This window comes from Dipodomys merriami, unplaced genomic scaffold (genome assembly GCF_024711535.1).
Source record: "Dipodomys merriami isolate MVZ:Mamm:240054 unplaced genomic scaffold, mDipMer1.0.p SCAF_15, whole genome shotgun sequence".
Classification (NCBI taxonomy): Eukaryota; Metazoa; Chordata; class Mammalia; order Rodentia; family Heteromyidae; genus Dipodomys; species Dipodomys merriami.
Genome location: NW_027202826.1, coordinates 9,920,508 through 9,936,398, shown reverse-complemented (window position 1 = coordinate 9,936,398; position 15,891 = coordinate 9,920,508). Strand labels below are relative to the sequence as shown.

The 15,891-nt window shown below is 39.4% G+C and overlaps 1 protein-coding gene across 6 annotated transcripts in view; it reads left to right on the top strand.

The window, feature by feature from the left end:
• Positions 1-15,891, top strand: part of Sh3d19 (SH3 domain containing 19) — a 123,935-nt gene that overhangs the window by 39,508 nt on the left and 68,536 nt on the right. For 4 of the 6 annotated variants that reach the window (XM_070022195.1, XM_070022194.1, XM_070022198.1 and 1 more), the window contains exon 2: positions 12,167-12,206. In XM_070022195.1, the coding sequence (XP_069878296.1) occupies positions 12,167-12,206 (40 nt within the window). Of the gene's footprint in view, positions 1-9,688; positions 9,809-12,166; positions 12,207-15,891 lie in introns of those variants that run through there. The other 2 variants (XM_070022196.1, XM_070022199.1) reach the window with 2 other exon arrangements.

Below are 15,891 nucleotides of genomic sequence, written 5' to 3'. Positions count from 1 at the left end.
ACAGAAGCTTATGTGGTATCTGCTGCGTAAGGTGTCAGGAATTTTATATATATATATATATATATATATATATATATATATATATATATTTATATTATATTATATTATATTATATTATATTATATTATATTATATTATATTATTATGTGTGTGTGTGTTTGTGTGCTGGGACTGTGGCTTGAAATTTGGGCCTGGGCACTGACCCTTGGCTTTTTCACTCAAGACTGGCGTCTACCACTTGAGCCCAGCTCTACTTCCCTAAAGGCACTGTCTTAAGCAGTATAGATTAATAGGAGCTGCCAGACATAAAGTGTGCTAAGCTGATGATTGGTGCTAAGCGTGGCTGGATGAAGCAGGAAAGGCATTATTTCTGCCCATGAGAAGAAATCAAATACTTTAAGGCTAAATGGTAGATATCTCCAGTATCTCTTTAAACTTAACAACTCTGGGAGGCTTGAGAACTTACTTTGGGCATTCATGACAGCGAAGAGTACAATGAAACAGTTGGGTATTCTGTCTGCTAAAGATGGTTGTGTGGATGGAAGTTAATAAGGAGGATGGAAGGACAGGAGTCTTGAATCTGCAGCAAGAGATGTGTTGCACAGAGAATACCTTCCTGATCCCTAGGCCAAGTAGTTTGGCCAGGCTCGGATATGACTTTACCTTTCCTTCATTAAAAGAAAAATGTTTTTTTTATTGCTCTAAATTTGTGATTGAGACTGCCTCACTGTGGATAAAAACTCGAAGACCCAAGTGGGAAAGATTTATAGCATCAACAGCCCTGGTACGAGGCTAGGTCCCTGGGGCTCAGAGGACTGTGGGCCTCTGGTGTTTCTGGCCTTTCCAAAGGTGAAATCTCAGCTACAGTGGTTTCTAATATGAGTTTACTTTGCGGATCAGCAAATACGAAGGGAAAACTTTATAAGAGCTGTATAATAATTAGAACCAATGGAAGAGAAAACATAATAAGTCTTTTACTGTTTATAAAATGTTAATTTTTACCTCAACAGCTGAAAAAGCAGCATGTGGCTTAGAAATATTAGTCATCATCCTTTTGCATCTGATACAACAATTTAAAATTTTATTGTTTTTGTTTTTGTGCTGGTAGTGGGGCTTGAACTCAGAGCCTAATGCTCTCTCCTAGTTTTTCCTGCTATAGGCTGGTACTCTACCACTTGAGTCATACTTCCACTTCTGGCTTTTTGGTGATCAATTGTAGATAAGAATTTCACAGATTTTCCTGCCTGAGCTGACATTAAATCACAATACTTAGGTCTCAGCTTGCTGAATAGCTAAGATTACAGGCATGAGCCACCAACTCCCAGCTAACAATTTAACTTTTTGTTTTCTGAATTCTTATGGAATGTCTATCATCCTGAAAACAGTGGGAGGTTTTAGTAATTTTATAACAAAATAAAATATTTACATTTAATCTGTATTATTCATTCTTTGTCCCTCATTAATCCTAGCCTGGAGTTTCATTGGGTGGTTCTGGAGACTTAAAATGTGACTGTAAGACCAAAATACATTATTTGCATAAGTAAGCAGGCCTATTTTTTTGTACACTTAATATACACTAATAAATTTGTAAGCTGGGCGCTGGTGGCTGAGTTCAAGTCTTATTACTATAAAACAAAACAAAAAGAATGAATTCCTATATGTAGAAGTCGGGGGTAGCCAGACGACAGTGGCTCACGCCTGTAATCCTAGCTACTCAGGAGGCTGAGATCTGAGGATTGCGGTTCTAAATCAGCCTGGGTAGGAAAGTCTGTGAAACTCAGTTAACCAGCAAAGAGCTGGAAGTGGAGCTGTGGGTTCACAAGTACCAGCCTCGAGCAAAAAGCGTAAGGGCAAGCTCTAAGTTTAAGCCACAATACCAGCACACATATACAAATATATAAGTAGAAAGAAGACAGTGAAGGCTTACTACCCATAGGGTGAATGTGGCCTGGGAAAGGGTGCTGAGAGCCTCAGAGGATGAAGAGATGTGCAATGTGATTCATCCTGAAGGAATTGTGTCTATTTTTTAGTTCTTCCTTTTACTTTCTCCTTGAATGTGTTTATCATTTTTGCAGAGACTACAATGGGAAAATGAAATCAGATTTATTAATTTTTCATGGTAGCTATTGGTTCAAAAGGATTGGGGAAGAAAAAAAGAAAGAGATTGGAACCATTTCATAAGGGAAGGCTTGGAAGTTATTTATAAGTACATTCTTCTTGGCCATTTTCTACAGACTAGAAAATTAATACTGGACAAAGGGGAATCAACTTTTTAGACAATTCTGTGTATCTAGCAGTAAACATGTATTAAGCATAGTTAACAATTTGTTTACTTAGTCCTCATTCAATTTGAAGAGAGGATACACCCCTTTACAGACGTGGATAACGAGGCCTGCAGAGGTTAAGTGTTGTTCTAAGGACATTAAAGCAATAAATCTGGAGTGAAGGAAAAACTCAGAGCAACACTTGCCCTGACCTACAGTTTCCTCTTTTGAAGTCTACCTGATAGTCATAAAGAAATATTTATTGCTTCCTCATTGTGAGCTAGAGCCTGGTAGGAAACACTTGGGCACATTGAGTCATCAGTGCTCACCCTGTTTGTAGAACCTGTAATTCAAGATGCACAAATTAACCTAAATAATGTCAAATCAATAGACTAAAGAGAGGGCACATTCTCTATGTTCTTGAAAGATCCGGTGTGATCTGCTTGAATTGGAAAGGAGGTTCAGTGAGTCTGTTACATCTTCAAATTTGTTTGGGAAGTGCCATATTAAACAAAGTTATTTTTTTAACTGCAGGATTTCTCAGAGCTGTTAAGATGCTAGTAAGCTTTGTGACTGTCACAAGAGGATGTTACAATTTGAAAGCATTGAAAGTAATCCTGAGACTAGGCCCCTTTCTCAGATTACTGGGTTTTTTCCCCCCCTAGGACATCTTATTCCATGTAAAATTTATTGTTATTGACTCCTTAAGCAAAACGCTTAGGAATAGCCTCATATTTGAATTTGGACCTAATATTTTAACTTATGCAACGGGGGGGGGGGGGGGGAGGAAAGATTTATATTTAATTCAAACCTTTTTTTTTTATTCAAACATCTTAAATCATGTTTTGCTTGCTGAAAAGTAAGATGCAACAAAATAAAGTATGAGCTGAGATCTGAGGATTGCAATTCAAAGCCAGCACAGGCAGGAACATCTGTGAGACTCATATCTCCAGTTAACCACCAGAAAAGCCAAAAGAGGAACTGTGGTGCAAGTGGTACAATACTAGCCTTGAGCAAAAATGCTCAGCGACAGCACTCAGGCCTTGAGTTCAAGCACCATGATTGCCATCAAAATGGGGTGTGTGTGGCGGGGGTGGGGGGACACGAAAGTAGTTATTGAGGTAAGAGAATTATTAGAAAGCTTGAGGTTTGGGGCTGGGAAGGTGGCTCAGTGGTAGAGTGCTTGCCTTGCATGTATGAGGCCCTGGGTTCGATTCCTCAGCACCATATAAGCAAAAAGAAAAAAGCCGGAAGTGGCGCTGCGGCTCAAGTGGTAAAGCAGTAGCCTTGAGCTGAAGAGCTGAGGGACAGCGCCCAGGCCCAGAGTTCAGGCCCCACAACCGGACCCCCCCCCCAAAAAAAAAAAAGAAAGCTTGAAGTTTGACTCGAGGAAGATTGATGTCATTAGTCACTAAGCCAGCCTCTGTTTTTCCTCTCTTCCCACATTGCTTCCCAAGAGCCCAAGATAAATGCCCATCTTCTTTATACCCTCAGCCAGGATTACCTTGGGTAACAAAGGGTAGTGCAGTGGTGACTCTCATTTTGCATCTCTGAAAATGTAGTAAAAAAGCTCAATCATAAAAAGCCTGGCTCAATACTCAGTTGAACTCAACAATCAAAATGGTTCAGTTGCAACATTTTAAAGAAGAATTATCAAAAGGAGGTAGCAGCCTGTCACCAGATAGTTTCCCTTCCAATTTATGTGTGCTATACTTTTTTTTCTCCTATGCATGTTTTGGTTTTGCAAAGGCTACTTTGTGAGAGAAGAACAGACCCAGTGTGGATTGTTTTAGGACAAAGATGACTCTTAAGTTACTATTATGTTTGTAAAAAGTAAATTGGAATTCTTAAGAAGATATTTTTCAGCAATGTCAGCCACATTAATAAGCCAGCTACAACATAAATGATGCAGGGCAGAAAAGAAAACAGGAGGGCATTGGATGTTACCTTTATCTACAGACACTGACAAAGCTGCCTGAAACAGGATCTAAGACATGTCCATGCTTTCATCAGAGACACTGATTAAATAAAAGGAACAGACATTTGCTGAAAGCTTGCAGTACACAGTGCCCTGGGTGAAGTGTCTAGTGAATGATACAGGAAGTATAATCATTCTGAGAAGATGTTCCAAGCAGAATAATACCCTCCCCTCTCATACACACACTAGGATCCACATCCTAATCCTGAAAAACGACAAATAGGTCACTAAATTATAGGGCAAAGGAGAATTAAGGTTGCTGTGATCAGCTGACATTCATATAAAGATATTGCACTGTATTATCTCTTAGACCCAATGTAACTAACTGTAATCACAGTCCTTAAAAGAAGAAGGTAGAAGAAGGTGTTCACTCCTGTAATACTAGCTACTCAGGCTGAGATCTGAGGATTAGGTTCAAAGCCAGCCTGGGCAGGAAAGTCCATGAGACTCATATCAAATAGACCACCAGAAAACCAGAAGTGGCACTCTGTCTCAAGTGGTAGAGTGCTAGCTTTGAGCTGAATTGCTGAGGGACAGCGCCCAGGCCCAGAGTTCAAGCCCCATGGCCTACTGCCCCCCCCCCCAAAAGCCAGAAGTGGAACTGTGGCTCAAGTGGTGAGTGCTAGCCTTGATTACAAAAGCTCAGGGCATGAGTAGGCCCTGAGTTTAAGCCTTAGGACCAACATGAAAAAATAAAAAGGTGGTAGTAGAGGAAACCAAGGTCACTTTTTCACTCTTGAAGGAAGGATCCACAAGTCAAAGAATGCAGGTGATTTGAAGATGGTAAAAGCAAGAAAATGAATTCTTTCCTGATGCCTCTAATAGTAATACAGTCTTGAGGGCATCTTAATTTTAGCCCAGTGAGAAGCACTTTGATATCTAGCTTCTGGAGCTGTAAGAAGATACATTTATATTGTGTTAGACCATTAACTTTGTGACAATTTGTTAAACAGCTGTAGGAGTTAGATGCAGTAACATATAGCTATAATCCCAACACTCAGGAGGTAAAGACAAAAGGATTACAAGTTCAAGTTTCTATTAAAAAAAAAATAGCAGTGAGCAATAGGATATTGAACAAAGAATACTGAAGAAATTCGGTCAGTTTCATGTAGAAGATATCTCTTAAGCCAGATACTAAAAATAGTAAGAATAAGCCAGGCTTAGGGATGCATGACTATAGTTCCAGCTACAAAAGAGACTGAAGTAGGAGGATTACATGTACCACCATGCTGGGCTTGATTTTGAAAATAGAGTCTCACTAACTTTTGCCCAGGCTGGCCTCAAACTACAATCCTTTTATCTCCAACTACTGGTAGTTGGGATTACAGGTGCAAACCACCTTGCCAGGCTCTAGTTTTACTATCTATTAAAAGAGTCACCAAAGTAATACTCAGAAGATCAGAATATCATATCATATCATATAATAATGCGTGTACTGTTTTGCTGTTAAAAGAGTCAAAACGTAAGACTCATGGGCTGGGAAGGTGACTCAGTGGTAGAGCGCTTGCCTTGCATGCATGAGGCCCTGGGTTCGATTCCTCAGCACCACATAAGCAAAAAGAAAAAAGCCAGAAGTGGCACTGTGGCTCAAGTGGTAGAGTGCTAGCCTTGAGCTGAAGAGCTGAGGGAGAGCACCCAGGCCCAGAGTTCAGGTCCCATGACCGGACCCAAAAAAAAAAAAAGACTCATGAGCCTTGGTATTTATCATATAATAGATGGGTTCATTGTTTTATTTAATCTTCTTATCGTAAGTAAAAAGGTAATGACATTGTTGGATCACCCAAGGATGGGGATAAACTGTCTATGAGAAATGTATCACTGAGTGGCCTCAGGTTATGTACACATCAGAAAAACTTAGACAGCCCCAAATGGTGTAAACCAGTCTCTCGGACACCTCTTAGCACAGTCTAGAGGTGCAAATACACATGGCTGCTGCCAGTGTAACATGACATACTGATTTACAGTAAACATTCTTCATCAGTAGAAGGAATACATTCTAAAATAATGGTAAGAAGTGGGCTGGTTATGGTGGCACACATCCACAATTCCATCTCTTCTGGGCAGAGTTACCAGCGATTGCTTCTCAAAAACAAGAACTTAACTGGGGGTGTGCTTCAGTGGGAGAGCATTTGTCTAGCCTAGCAGGAGGCCCAGAGTTCAATCCCTAGTATGCTCCTCCCTCAAAATAGTACAGTAAATACATAAACTGGTAAGTCATTTTTATTATTTTTATCAAGTATTGTATGCTGAACATAATTACATGTCCTATAATTATACAACTGGTAGCAATGTTTATATCAGCAGCATCACAAACATGTGAGTAACATGTGATGCTTTGTGTGGCTATGATATTTATCAAAGCAACAGGAATTTTTTCAGCTCCATTGAAAACTTACAGGACCACTGTTTTGTATATGTATTCTATCACCAGCAAAAAATGTCTTTCTTTACTTGCCAAGTGACTGATTCCTTCACTTTGTGAAGTCTTTAGTTAATCTCAAAGGAAAGATACAAAGTATTTAGGTAGAATTGGTCCATGTTTTTGAAAGTAGAGATAATAAGCCAGGCATGGCAGTACACTTCTATAGGCCCAGGTACTAAGGAAGCTGAGGTGGAGAAGAGAGACCAACCTTGAGCAACGTAGTGAGTCTATTTAAAAAACAAAACAAAACAGCAACAACAACAATATATTCGTACATATTCTCAAACTGGACCTTGACAGTAATACTTAATAATGCTAGAGAGCTTCCAATCCATGTATAATCTCTTCACAGATGACAGAGAGAGTTTGGTATTCTGCTGTGAGGTATATAAATGCTTTCCTTACACTGTGTCCTGCTCTATGATGAGTGTATCTGCATATATTCATCCATGGAGACTGAGTCTTCCTCTAATTGCAAAGCACAATTTTAGACCTAACTCTGACTTCAGTTAGCAAAGTCAGTCAGACCCTACCCAGTGAGGTTTGATTTTGTCTTCCCCTGATATGATATGATATGTCTTCCCCTGAGTGGTCTTCAAAGCTTCTGATAGGTTCCAAGTTGGCCGTTCTTCTTAGTTTTCATCAGAGCACAAGATGACATTTGCATTTGTGTTATCTCCATTTCAAGGTATTTGATGGTGTTAGATTCGCTCAGAATGATTTCAGGCCAGATTCCAGATCTGTGCACCATGTTTATTAAGCTGCCCTCCCCAGAGCAGAGCCCATTTCTGCATATGTGGTATAACACCTAAGCTCCAGAATCTGAAGTGAAAATGGAGAGAGAATCTTGAACCTCTGGAAGCTCCCTACTATTTCCAGTCCCTGTCTTGTACTGTGGGTTCCCCCACTGCCATCCCTAATCTCCCCACAATATTTAATCTAACACAGCCATGGACATCCTTCCCGGCAGCTCAGCATTCTTCCACTTCCTCAGTTAGGAAATGGTCTGGCTGAGTGGCATTGGCAAGAAGAGGGATAATGTCTGTGTATACACAGGTGTGTTAGGTATGGTAGAACTACACATTAGTTGTCTGTCCATCTGGAATGTCCAGCCTGGCTTGTAAGAATGCACTGTTGGCCTTTGAGTGACCTCAGCCCTAATGCCCAGAGTGGTGGGTCCCTGGACTTCATTCTCTTTTTTTTTTTTCTTTTTTTTTTTGGGGGGGGGGGGGTCCGGTTGTGGGGCCTGGGCTCTGTCCCTCAGCTCTTCAGCTCAAGGCTAGCACTCTACCACTTGAGTCACAGCGCCACTTCCAGGTTTTTTCTTTTTGCTTATGTGGTGCTGAGGAATCGAACCCAGGGCCTCAGGCATGCAAGGCAAGCGCTCTACCACTGAGCCACCTTTCCAGCCCTGGACTTCATTCTTGATGTGCAGCATTTGGCAGATAAATTTTAAAGTTAAGGCATTTTATTTTTAATAACCTTTTTTTTTTTGAGACAGTCTTGCTATATGGTCCAGGCTGGCCTCAGTCATGAACTTCCTGCTTCAGCTTCCAAGTACTGAAATTAAAGGCATGTATTACCATTCTTCCAGTTAAAAATTCTTTTTTTATATTTCTATTAAAAAATTTCCTAAAAATGTTTTTCATAGAAATTACTTGTGGGGGGGGGGGCGCGTGAGCGTGTGTGCCAGTCCTAGGTTTTGAACTCAGGGCCTGGGTGCTGTCTCTGAGCTTTTATGTTCAAAACTGGCACTCTACCACTTGAGCCACAGCTCTACTTCTGGCTTTTTGGGGGGATGGTTAATTGGAGAGAAGTCTTGTGAACTTTTCTGCTCAGGCTGACTTTGAACTGTGATCCTCTGATCTCAGTCTCCTGAGTTATCTAGGACTAGAGGCCTGAGCCTCTAGGACCATATAAATTATTTTAAAAGAAAAAAAAAACTTCCTTGTTTTTTCCTAGAACCTTTGAGACAGTAACTCGTGATTTCTAAATATGCAAAAGTTCAAAGATCCTCTACTAATATATTCTTCTCTAATTATTTAAAAATTAGAAATACTAACCACTAAAAAGCATTTGATTTGCAGTAAATAAAATCTCTATTCTCCCAGTATTTGTGTAAGCCAAGATAAAATTTCCGTGTTTGTCATTGATATGTTCTCATTGTTCTTAAGGGATTTCATCCAAATGTTTTGCTGTCCTTGGCAAGACACAGCCCAAATGTGGTCTCAGTGATGTGTTCTGTTAATGTCAGCATTGGAACCAAAATAATCGTACTTACTATTTTTTGCCAGAATTTTTGCATTTCCACTAATGTTTGTATTTCTTGACAATTGTACAACATTGTTAACTATCATAAACACAAGAAAAATGTAGCATCTCTGTGATGAGTACCTTTTTTAAAGCATGAAACATGCAGATACACACCACACAGACATACCAGACATACACGCATCCACTCACCCTAGACCCTCAAATTGAAAGGTGGCGCTACATCAAAATGTAAGGCCCATTATTTGTATGCTTTGAGGAAAAGGTCATGCTGAGAACATGTGTTTTCATTTGTTTCCCGTTGTTAAGAGCTGGAGGATAGGGAATATCTTAATGGATAATTTATCCTTACCCACAAAGCATCCACTCTGTGGGTTTCTGGGGTAACGGTTATAAACACCACACAATCATATTTATTTAGGAATCCACCACATAACACTAAGTCTGAGTTTACAGGGGAATGCTTCAATATCCTCAGTTAATCAACTTACTTTTCTAAGATTTTGCTTATTAGTACAGTAGGGTAAAACTGTGGAAAGGCACTTTTATTTTCTTAGAGCAGAAATATCAAAATGACTGTAGAATTTTCTGTTTGAACCAAGAAGGAGAGAGCGCAGAGAGCCACTGGCTTCCTGGTGGACCCCTTCCAGCTGTGCTGGCTGGTCAGAGCCCATCAGCCAATCAGTGCGAAAGCTGGATGCGGAGCTTGTTTACCAGCATCAATCACATCCTGACTCTGTGTCTCCCTCCTCCTGTGTGGAGCAACGGGAAGCTGAGTGAGGGAACTCGAATACAGGCCTAAATAAACTACGAAACAGGGACACAGCACAGCAAATCATGTTCTGGGCAGTTTTAGTTCATCTTTAGCCACAGGTAAGAGATTCTGCTTTGTGATTGGAGGCTAAATTGATTTCTACCCAGTTCCTTGCTTCTTCTTTTTTTTTCTTCTCAAAACTAGTAGATTAAAAGCCACAGAGAAATTATTTTTTTTTAATGATTAAAATACCTTCCTCCTCTTATTACTAGGTATTTTACACTCAACAAGTAAAAAGCATGGTGTTTTTATGTAAGGAAAGGGTGAGCCCAAGTTAAATTAAGACAAAAGTTTTATAAGGTCTAGTAACATTATATCGAGTGTTGAAACATTAGTTCTGTGTCTTTGGACAATATAAATGTGTTGCATTGTGAATCTATTTACTTGTTAATCTTTCAGAAATCCATGTTTTAGTGTGTTCTTTGGCTTCCAAACTCATTCATTTTTTAAAAAATTTAACTCGTTCATAAGGTCTTGTGCATCTATTTAAGTGTGAAAACCTGTTCCTTCTCGCATATTTCTCTTTGGAAGTTCTAAAGTTTTCTAGAGATTAAAGAGGAAAAAAATTCCTGCTTTGTCTTTGTTTTGTGTTTAATTCTATCTTGTTAGCATTCGAGTAAATACTTTAGGAAACTGTATTTTGATGCTATTCATAGGATTTTATTTTTCTTATTGCTTTTCTCTCTGTGTGTGTATGTTTGTGTGTGTGTGTGTGTGTTTGTATGTGTTTGTGTTTGTGTTTGTGTGTGTGTGCCCATGTGCATGTGTGCACTGTCCCAAGTCTTGAACTCAAGGTCTGGGCACTATCCCTGAGCTTTTTGCATAAGACTAGCAATCTATCACTTCTGGCTTTTTTGGTGCTTAATTACAGACTAGAGTCTTACGGACTTCTTGCCCAGGCTGGTTTCTAACTGAAATCTCAGCCTCCTGAGTAGCGAGGATTATAGGCGTGAGCCACTGGTACCTGGCTCTTTTCCTCTTTTTATTTGACATCAACTAGTTGCATTTTAACAATTTTATTTGTGTGTATAGTCTTGATCATAATGACCCTTTTACCATTTCCACACACACACACACCACTTCCCAAACTAGTCTCATCAAATCTCTTTGTTCCATTTCACACATGTATATGGAGTGTTTTATCTGTATTTATCTCTCCCCCCATTTATCTCCCCATTTGTCTGCTCCCTTCCACTAATGCCTTCATCTTAGAGATGTTACAATTTCTTAATGTTCTTTTTTGTTTAAATATGTTAATTGTTTAAAGAGATTCATAAAACTTTTTAAAGTAATCATATAAGACTGCATTGTGGTTTATATACTGCTTTTTGTTGTTAAATTTTCCCTAACACTGAGGTTTTTTCAGTCTATTTTTAAGCATCTACTGGGGAAAAGTGTGCCTCCCATTTGAAAAATGGCTACTCAGGGATTTGGTGGTTCCCTTGTATGTGATAGTCTTCAGATTGGTGCCATGTACTTTCATACGCAGCCAGAGGATTCCTTGCATACTTGAGACAGCTCTGCTCTTGATTGTTATCCTGTAGTTGGATTTCTCAGCCTTGGCACTCTTGGCACTGTGTTCTAGAGAATTCTTTTTGTGCATCGTAGGACCTTTAGTCTCTATCTCTGGTCTCTTAACCACTAGAGCCCCTTCCTCCCCACTTGGGACAACCAAGAAGTACATTATACTTTACCATTGGTGAAACATTGAAATGTGGCTTCTGGATTATTCTGGGCACTTAAGAGTTAAGGAGGAGGCCAAACTCTAGTGTATTTGCAGATGTAGACCATTGCTCATTCCCCCCCCCCCCCCATTCTCTTAGAAGCTTCTGCCAACCATGATTCATGGAATGACTTTTTTTGAGCTAAGAAATCTGTGGCTCTTCAGTTTCTTTATTTTCTTTCTTTAGCTAAATGTGTTTTGGTTTTAGCAAAGTGTTTAACACAGTGGAGCTCTCTTAAAACAAAATAATATATATAAGGATACATTTTTCCCAGTAGACAGTTTTAACAAAGCATGGGAAGTCTTCCTGCCTGGTCTTTGTTGTGTGCCTGTACCTCCCTGTCCAGCAAATGCTCTCACCCCTGAGGAAGAGGGCTGTAGGGCACACCCGCTACCTTGAATAGCCCTGGAGAACATTAATGGTTTGATAGCTGGCATTTTAGAACTTCTTTTGGGGAGGGAAAAACTGGGAGGGATTGAGGGAAGAGGTGACATTGTTCAAAAAGAAATGTATTGGTTTTTTGTTTTGTTTTGTTTTGTTTTTGCCATTCCTGGGGCTTGAACTCAGGGCCTGGGCACTTATGTAGCTCCATACATCGATTTTAAATCAATTTTTAAAACATGAAAGAAAAAAAAAACTTTTCCATAGTTCCTAAAGCACATTTTGATGTGTAACTATCTTCTTTCTTGACAGATCGCAACGAACGAAATAAACCAGAGCATCGTTCTTCAAGGTATGAATTTATAGTATTTCATAATCTGGTATAAAATTCCTCATTTGGACAAATACTGTCTGGAAGTATAACCAGATCCATGTTAGAGTTTACTGTTAGGTTGAAATCTTCTGGGACATTCAGAGAAGCTTCACAAGGAAAATACTTTTAATTTCCTGAATAAATCTGCAAGATTCCCAACTCTGGAAGATGTTTTACTTTGAAAATTCCTATAAGTGATAGATCATGTTTTCATAATATTATTTTCTTCACATCTCCTTCCTTTGGTCCCTTATTTTCCTCCTGTCCTTGTGAACCACTGTTTGGTTTTTTTTTAAGTATAATATTTAAGTATTTTAAGTGTTTATTACATATTTAAGTATTAAATATTAATAGTGCTACTTGCCTAATTATAAAACTAATATTTCATTGTGAAAAAAATACACAGAATGAAACAAAAGCAAAAAAAATTAACTTGCCTTCTATTAACTAGCTCACTACAGCTACAATGTTGTTGCATAATAAATATACATCTATATATTATGCATATCCAAATAGATTATTTTAAGTTCTTTTTTTTTTTTTTTTTTTTTTTTGTTGGTCATGGAGCCTGAACTCTGGGCCTGACCACTGTCCCTCAGCTCTTCAGCTCAAGGCTAGCGCTCTACCACTTGAGCCACAGCGCCACTTCCGGCTTTTTTTTTCTTTTTGCTTATGTGTGCTGAGGAATTGAACCCAGGGACTCATGCATGCAAGGCAAGCACTCTACCACTGAGCTACCTTCCCAGCCCTGAATTCCTCCTTATTTTAGATTCCATCACTTTGATTTTGCATTTTATGTTGTGGGAATTGATAAGCTGTGAAGAATGCATTCATTATGTTGACTAGTCTGAAAAGCCCAAGCCCTAATGCTTTTTAAGGGAATCAAACCCTAGAATGTGTTGCCTTCAATGAAGAAATACATAAAATTTCTGAAAAATCTATTATTTAGACTAGAAATGCACTTTGCAGAAATTGCAAATCAAAATAAGTAAGACCTCATGTGAGAGAAGAAAACAGCAGGGTATTTAGAATTTTGACTTTTTTCCCCCCAGGTATAATGTACGTATACTAAAGTTTACTCTTTTGTATATAGTCTTGAGTTTTGGCACACATATAAATGTTTTTACTATCATAATCACAAAAAAGCTGGGTTGTTTCTTCTTTTGGGGGGGGGTTAGATACTGTGACTTGAACTCAGTACTTGAAGTTTTCGTTCATTGGCTAGCATTCTACCAACTGAGCCATGCCTCCAAATCCATAAAACAGTTTTTACACCTGATTTGTGTGTGTGTGTGTGTGTGTGTGTGTGTGTGTGTGTGTGTGTGTGTGTGTGTATGTGCATGCACACGCGTGCATGCATGTACACGTGCTACTCATGGGGCTTGAACTTGGAGCCTGGGCACTGTCCCTTAGCTTTTTTACTCAAGGCTAACACTCTACCACTTAAGCCATAGCTTTTTAGTGGTTAACTGAACATAAGAGTCTCATGGATTGTCCTGCTGGGCTAACTTGAAATAGCAATCCTCAGATCTTAGCCTTCAGAGTAGCTAGGATTATAGGAGTGAGCTACCAGCAGCCAGCTAAGATGGATTTTTTTTTTTCATATATAAGAAAAAGAGAGAAGCAGAAGTGAGAGTGTATTTAGAGCATGTAGAAGTATGGGTGACAGGAAGTTGGAAGGGTGAAAGATAATACATTGATAAAATTCAGTATTCAATGTACATTCTTATACTGAAACAGTAGACAACAGAAAAAGGTGGGGGAAATGTAACTTGACACATTTTTAAAAATCTTGAAGATTTAGATCATCATAAATTCACCACAATGAAGAATTTGTGATTGTCTCCACCTCCTCCCAAAGAGATTTGCTTTGATCTTGTTGCTTTGGGGACAGATGTGAGAGCTGGCTTTAGAGACTAGCACACAGACGACAGACACCAGCAGAGTTGTTCCTCATAAATGCTCTGCCCTACTAAGAGGAACCCTGCCACCTGGAGGAATAGCTGACTACAGGTCTAGGGTAGAAGAAAGTACTAGATGAGTCTGAGCTCCTAGTTGAGATAGAAAGCAAGAAAGTATCAACTGATAGAGTTGTGCCTATATATATCTAATATATATATATATATATGTAAATGGGATCAGGCTTATTGATTTGTATTTATCATCTCAGATACTTGACAGGCAGATAATGAGGGGAAGGAACATGGTAGTTTGAAGCCAGGCAGGGCAATAATTAGTGAGGCCCTATCCTTACAAAATTTGCTGTAAATGAGTGGGCATGTCTATAATCTCAGCTAGGAGGGAGGAATAGGTAGGAGGATCAAGATCTAAGGCTAACCTAAGCAAAAAGCCTGAGACTCTAAAAAATAAGGGAAGGTACTGGGTGGCTCACAACTGTAATCCTAGCTACTGAGAAGGCTGAGATCTGAGGATCCTAGTTTGAAGCCAGCCTGGGCAGAAAAATCTGAGCCATTTATCTTCAGTTAACCAGAAAAAAGCCAGAAGGTGTGGCTCAAGTGGTAGAGTACCAACCTTGAGTGAAAAAGCCAAGCAAGAGCCAAAGACCCTGAGTCAAGCCCTAGTACTGGCAGGCGAGAGAGAGAGAGAGAGAGGGGGGGGGGAGGCTACCACCTTCATCAGGTGATTAACATATCACTATGTAACAACCTGCAGCGGGTGCCTCCAGGTGACGCCATCAGTAGTACACACAGATAGCACTTAATGTAGTACTTCTTCCTAGCATCTTAAAAAAAAAAGTGTCTAGGAAGACACAAAAACAGCTGGGAGATTATTTCAGATTTTAAAAAGATTGACAAAGAAAATGTGGTATATATACACAGTAGAGTTTTATTTAGTTATAAAGTTAAAATGATACCATTTGCAGGAAAATAAATGGAATTAGAGCCTGTCATTTTAAGCATAATAAGCCAGATGAGGACAAATAATAGCATAGTCTCTCTCACATGTGGTATCTAGATTTTAAAAAGACATGAAAGTAGGAGGGGGACTGTTAGGAAAGAGGGAGAGAGCAGAAGAGAAGACAAGAGAAAGAATGAGGGTAAATAGGATCAAAGCCTGTTACATTCATGGATGAAATGTCATCAGGCAGTCCAGTATTTTTCCACAATTAATATGCACTAAGAAAAGATCAAAGAGCTGGGAGCGGTTACAGAATGTATCTGTAATCTCAGCACTCATGATACTGAGACAGGAGGATCACAAGTTTGAGGCCAGCTTGGGCTGCCTAGCAAGACCCTTTCTCAAAAACCCAGGGGCTGGGTATATAGTTCACTGGTAGAGCATTTGCTCTACCATAAGGTCCTAGGTTCGATTCTGAGCACTATTTAAAAAAAAAAAAAAGATCAAAGCCAGGCACTGATGGCTCATGCCTCTAACCCTAAGTTACTCAGGAAGCTCAGATCTGAAGATCACAGTTCAAAGCCAGCCCATGCAGGAAAGTCCATGAGACTGTTATCTCAAATAAACCACCAGAAAACCAGAAGTGGTGCTGTGGCTCAAGTGGTAGAGTGCTTGCCTTGAGTGAAGAGCTGAGGGATAGTCCTCAGGCCAAGTTCAAGCCTCACGACTTATCAAAAAAAAAAAAAAAAAAAGACATTGGCCACCAATTGAAGTGTGGTTTGTAGATGCTATTTGTGAAATAACT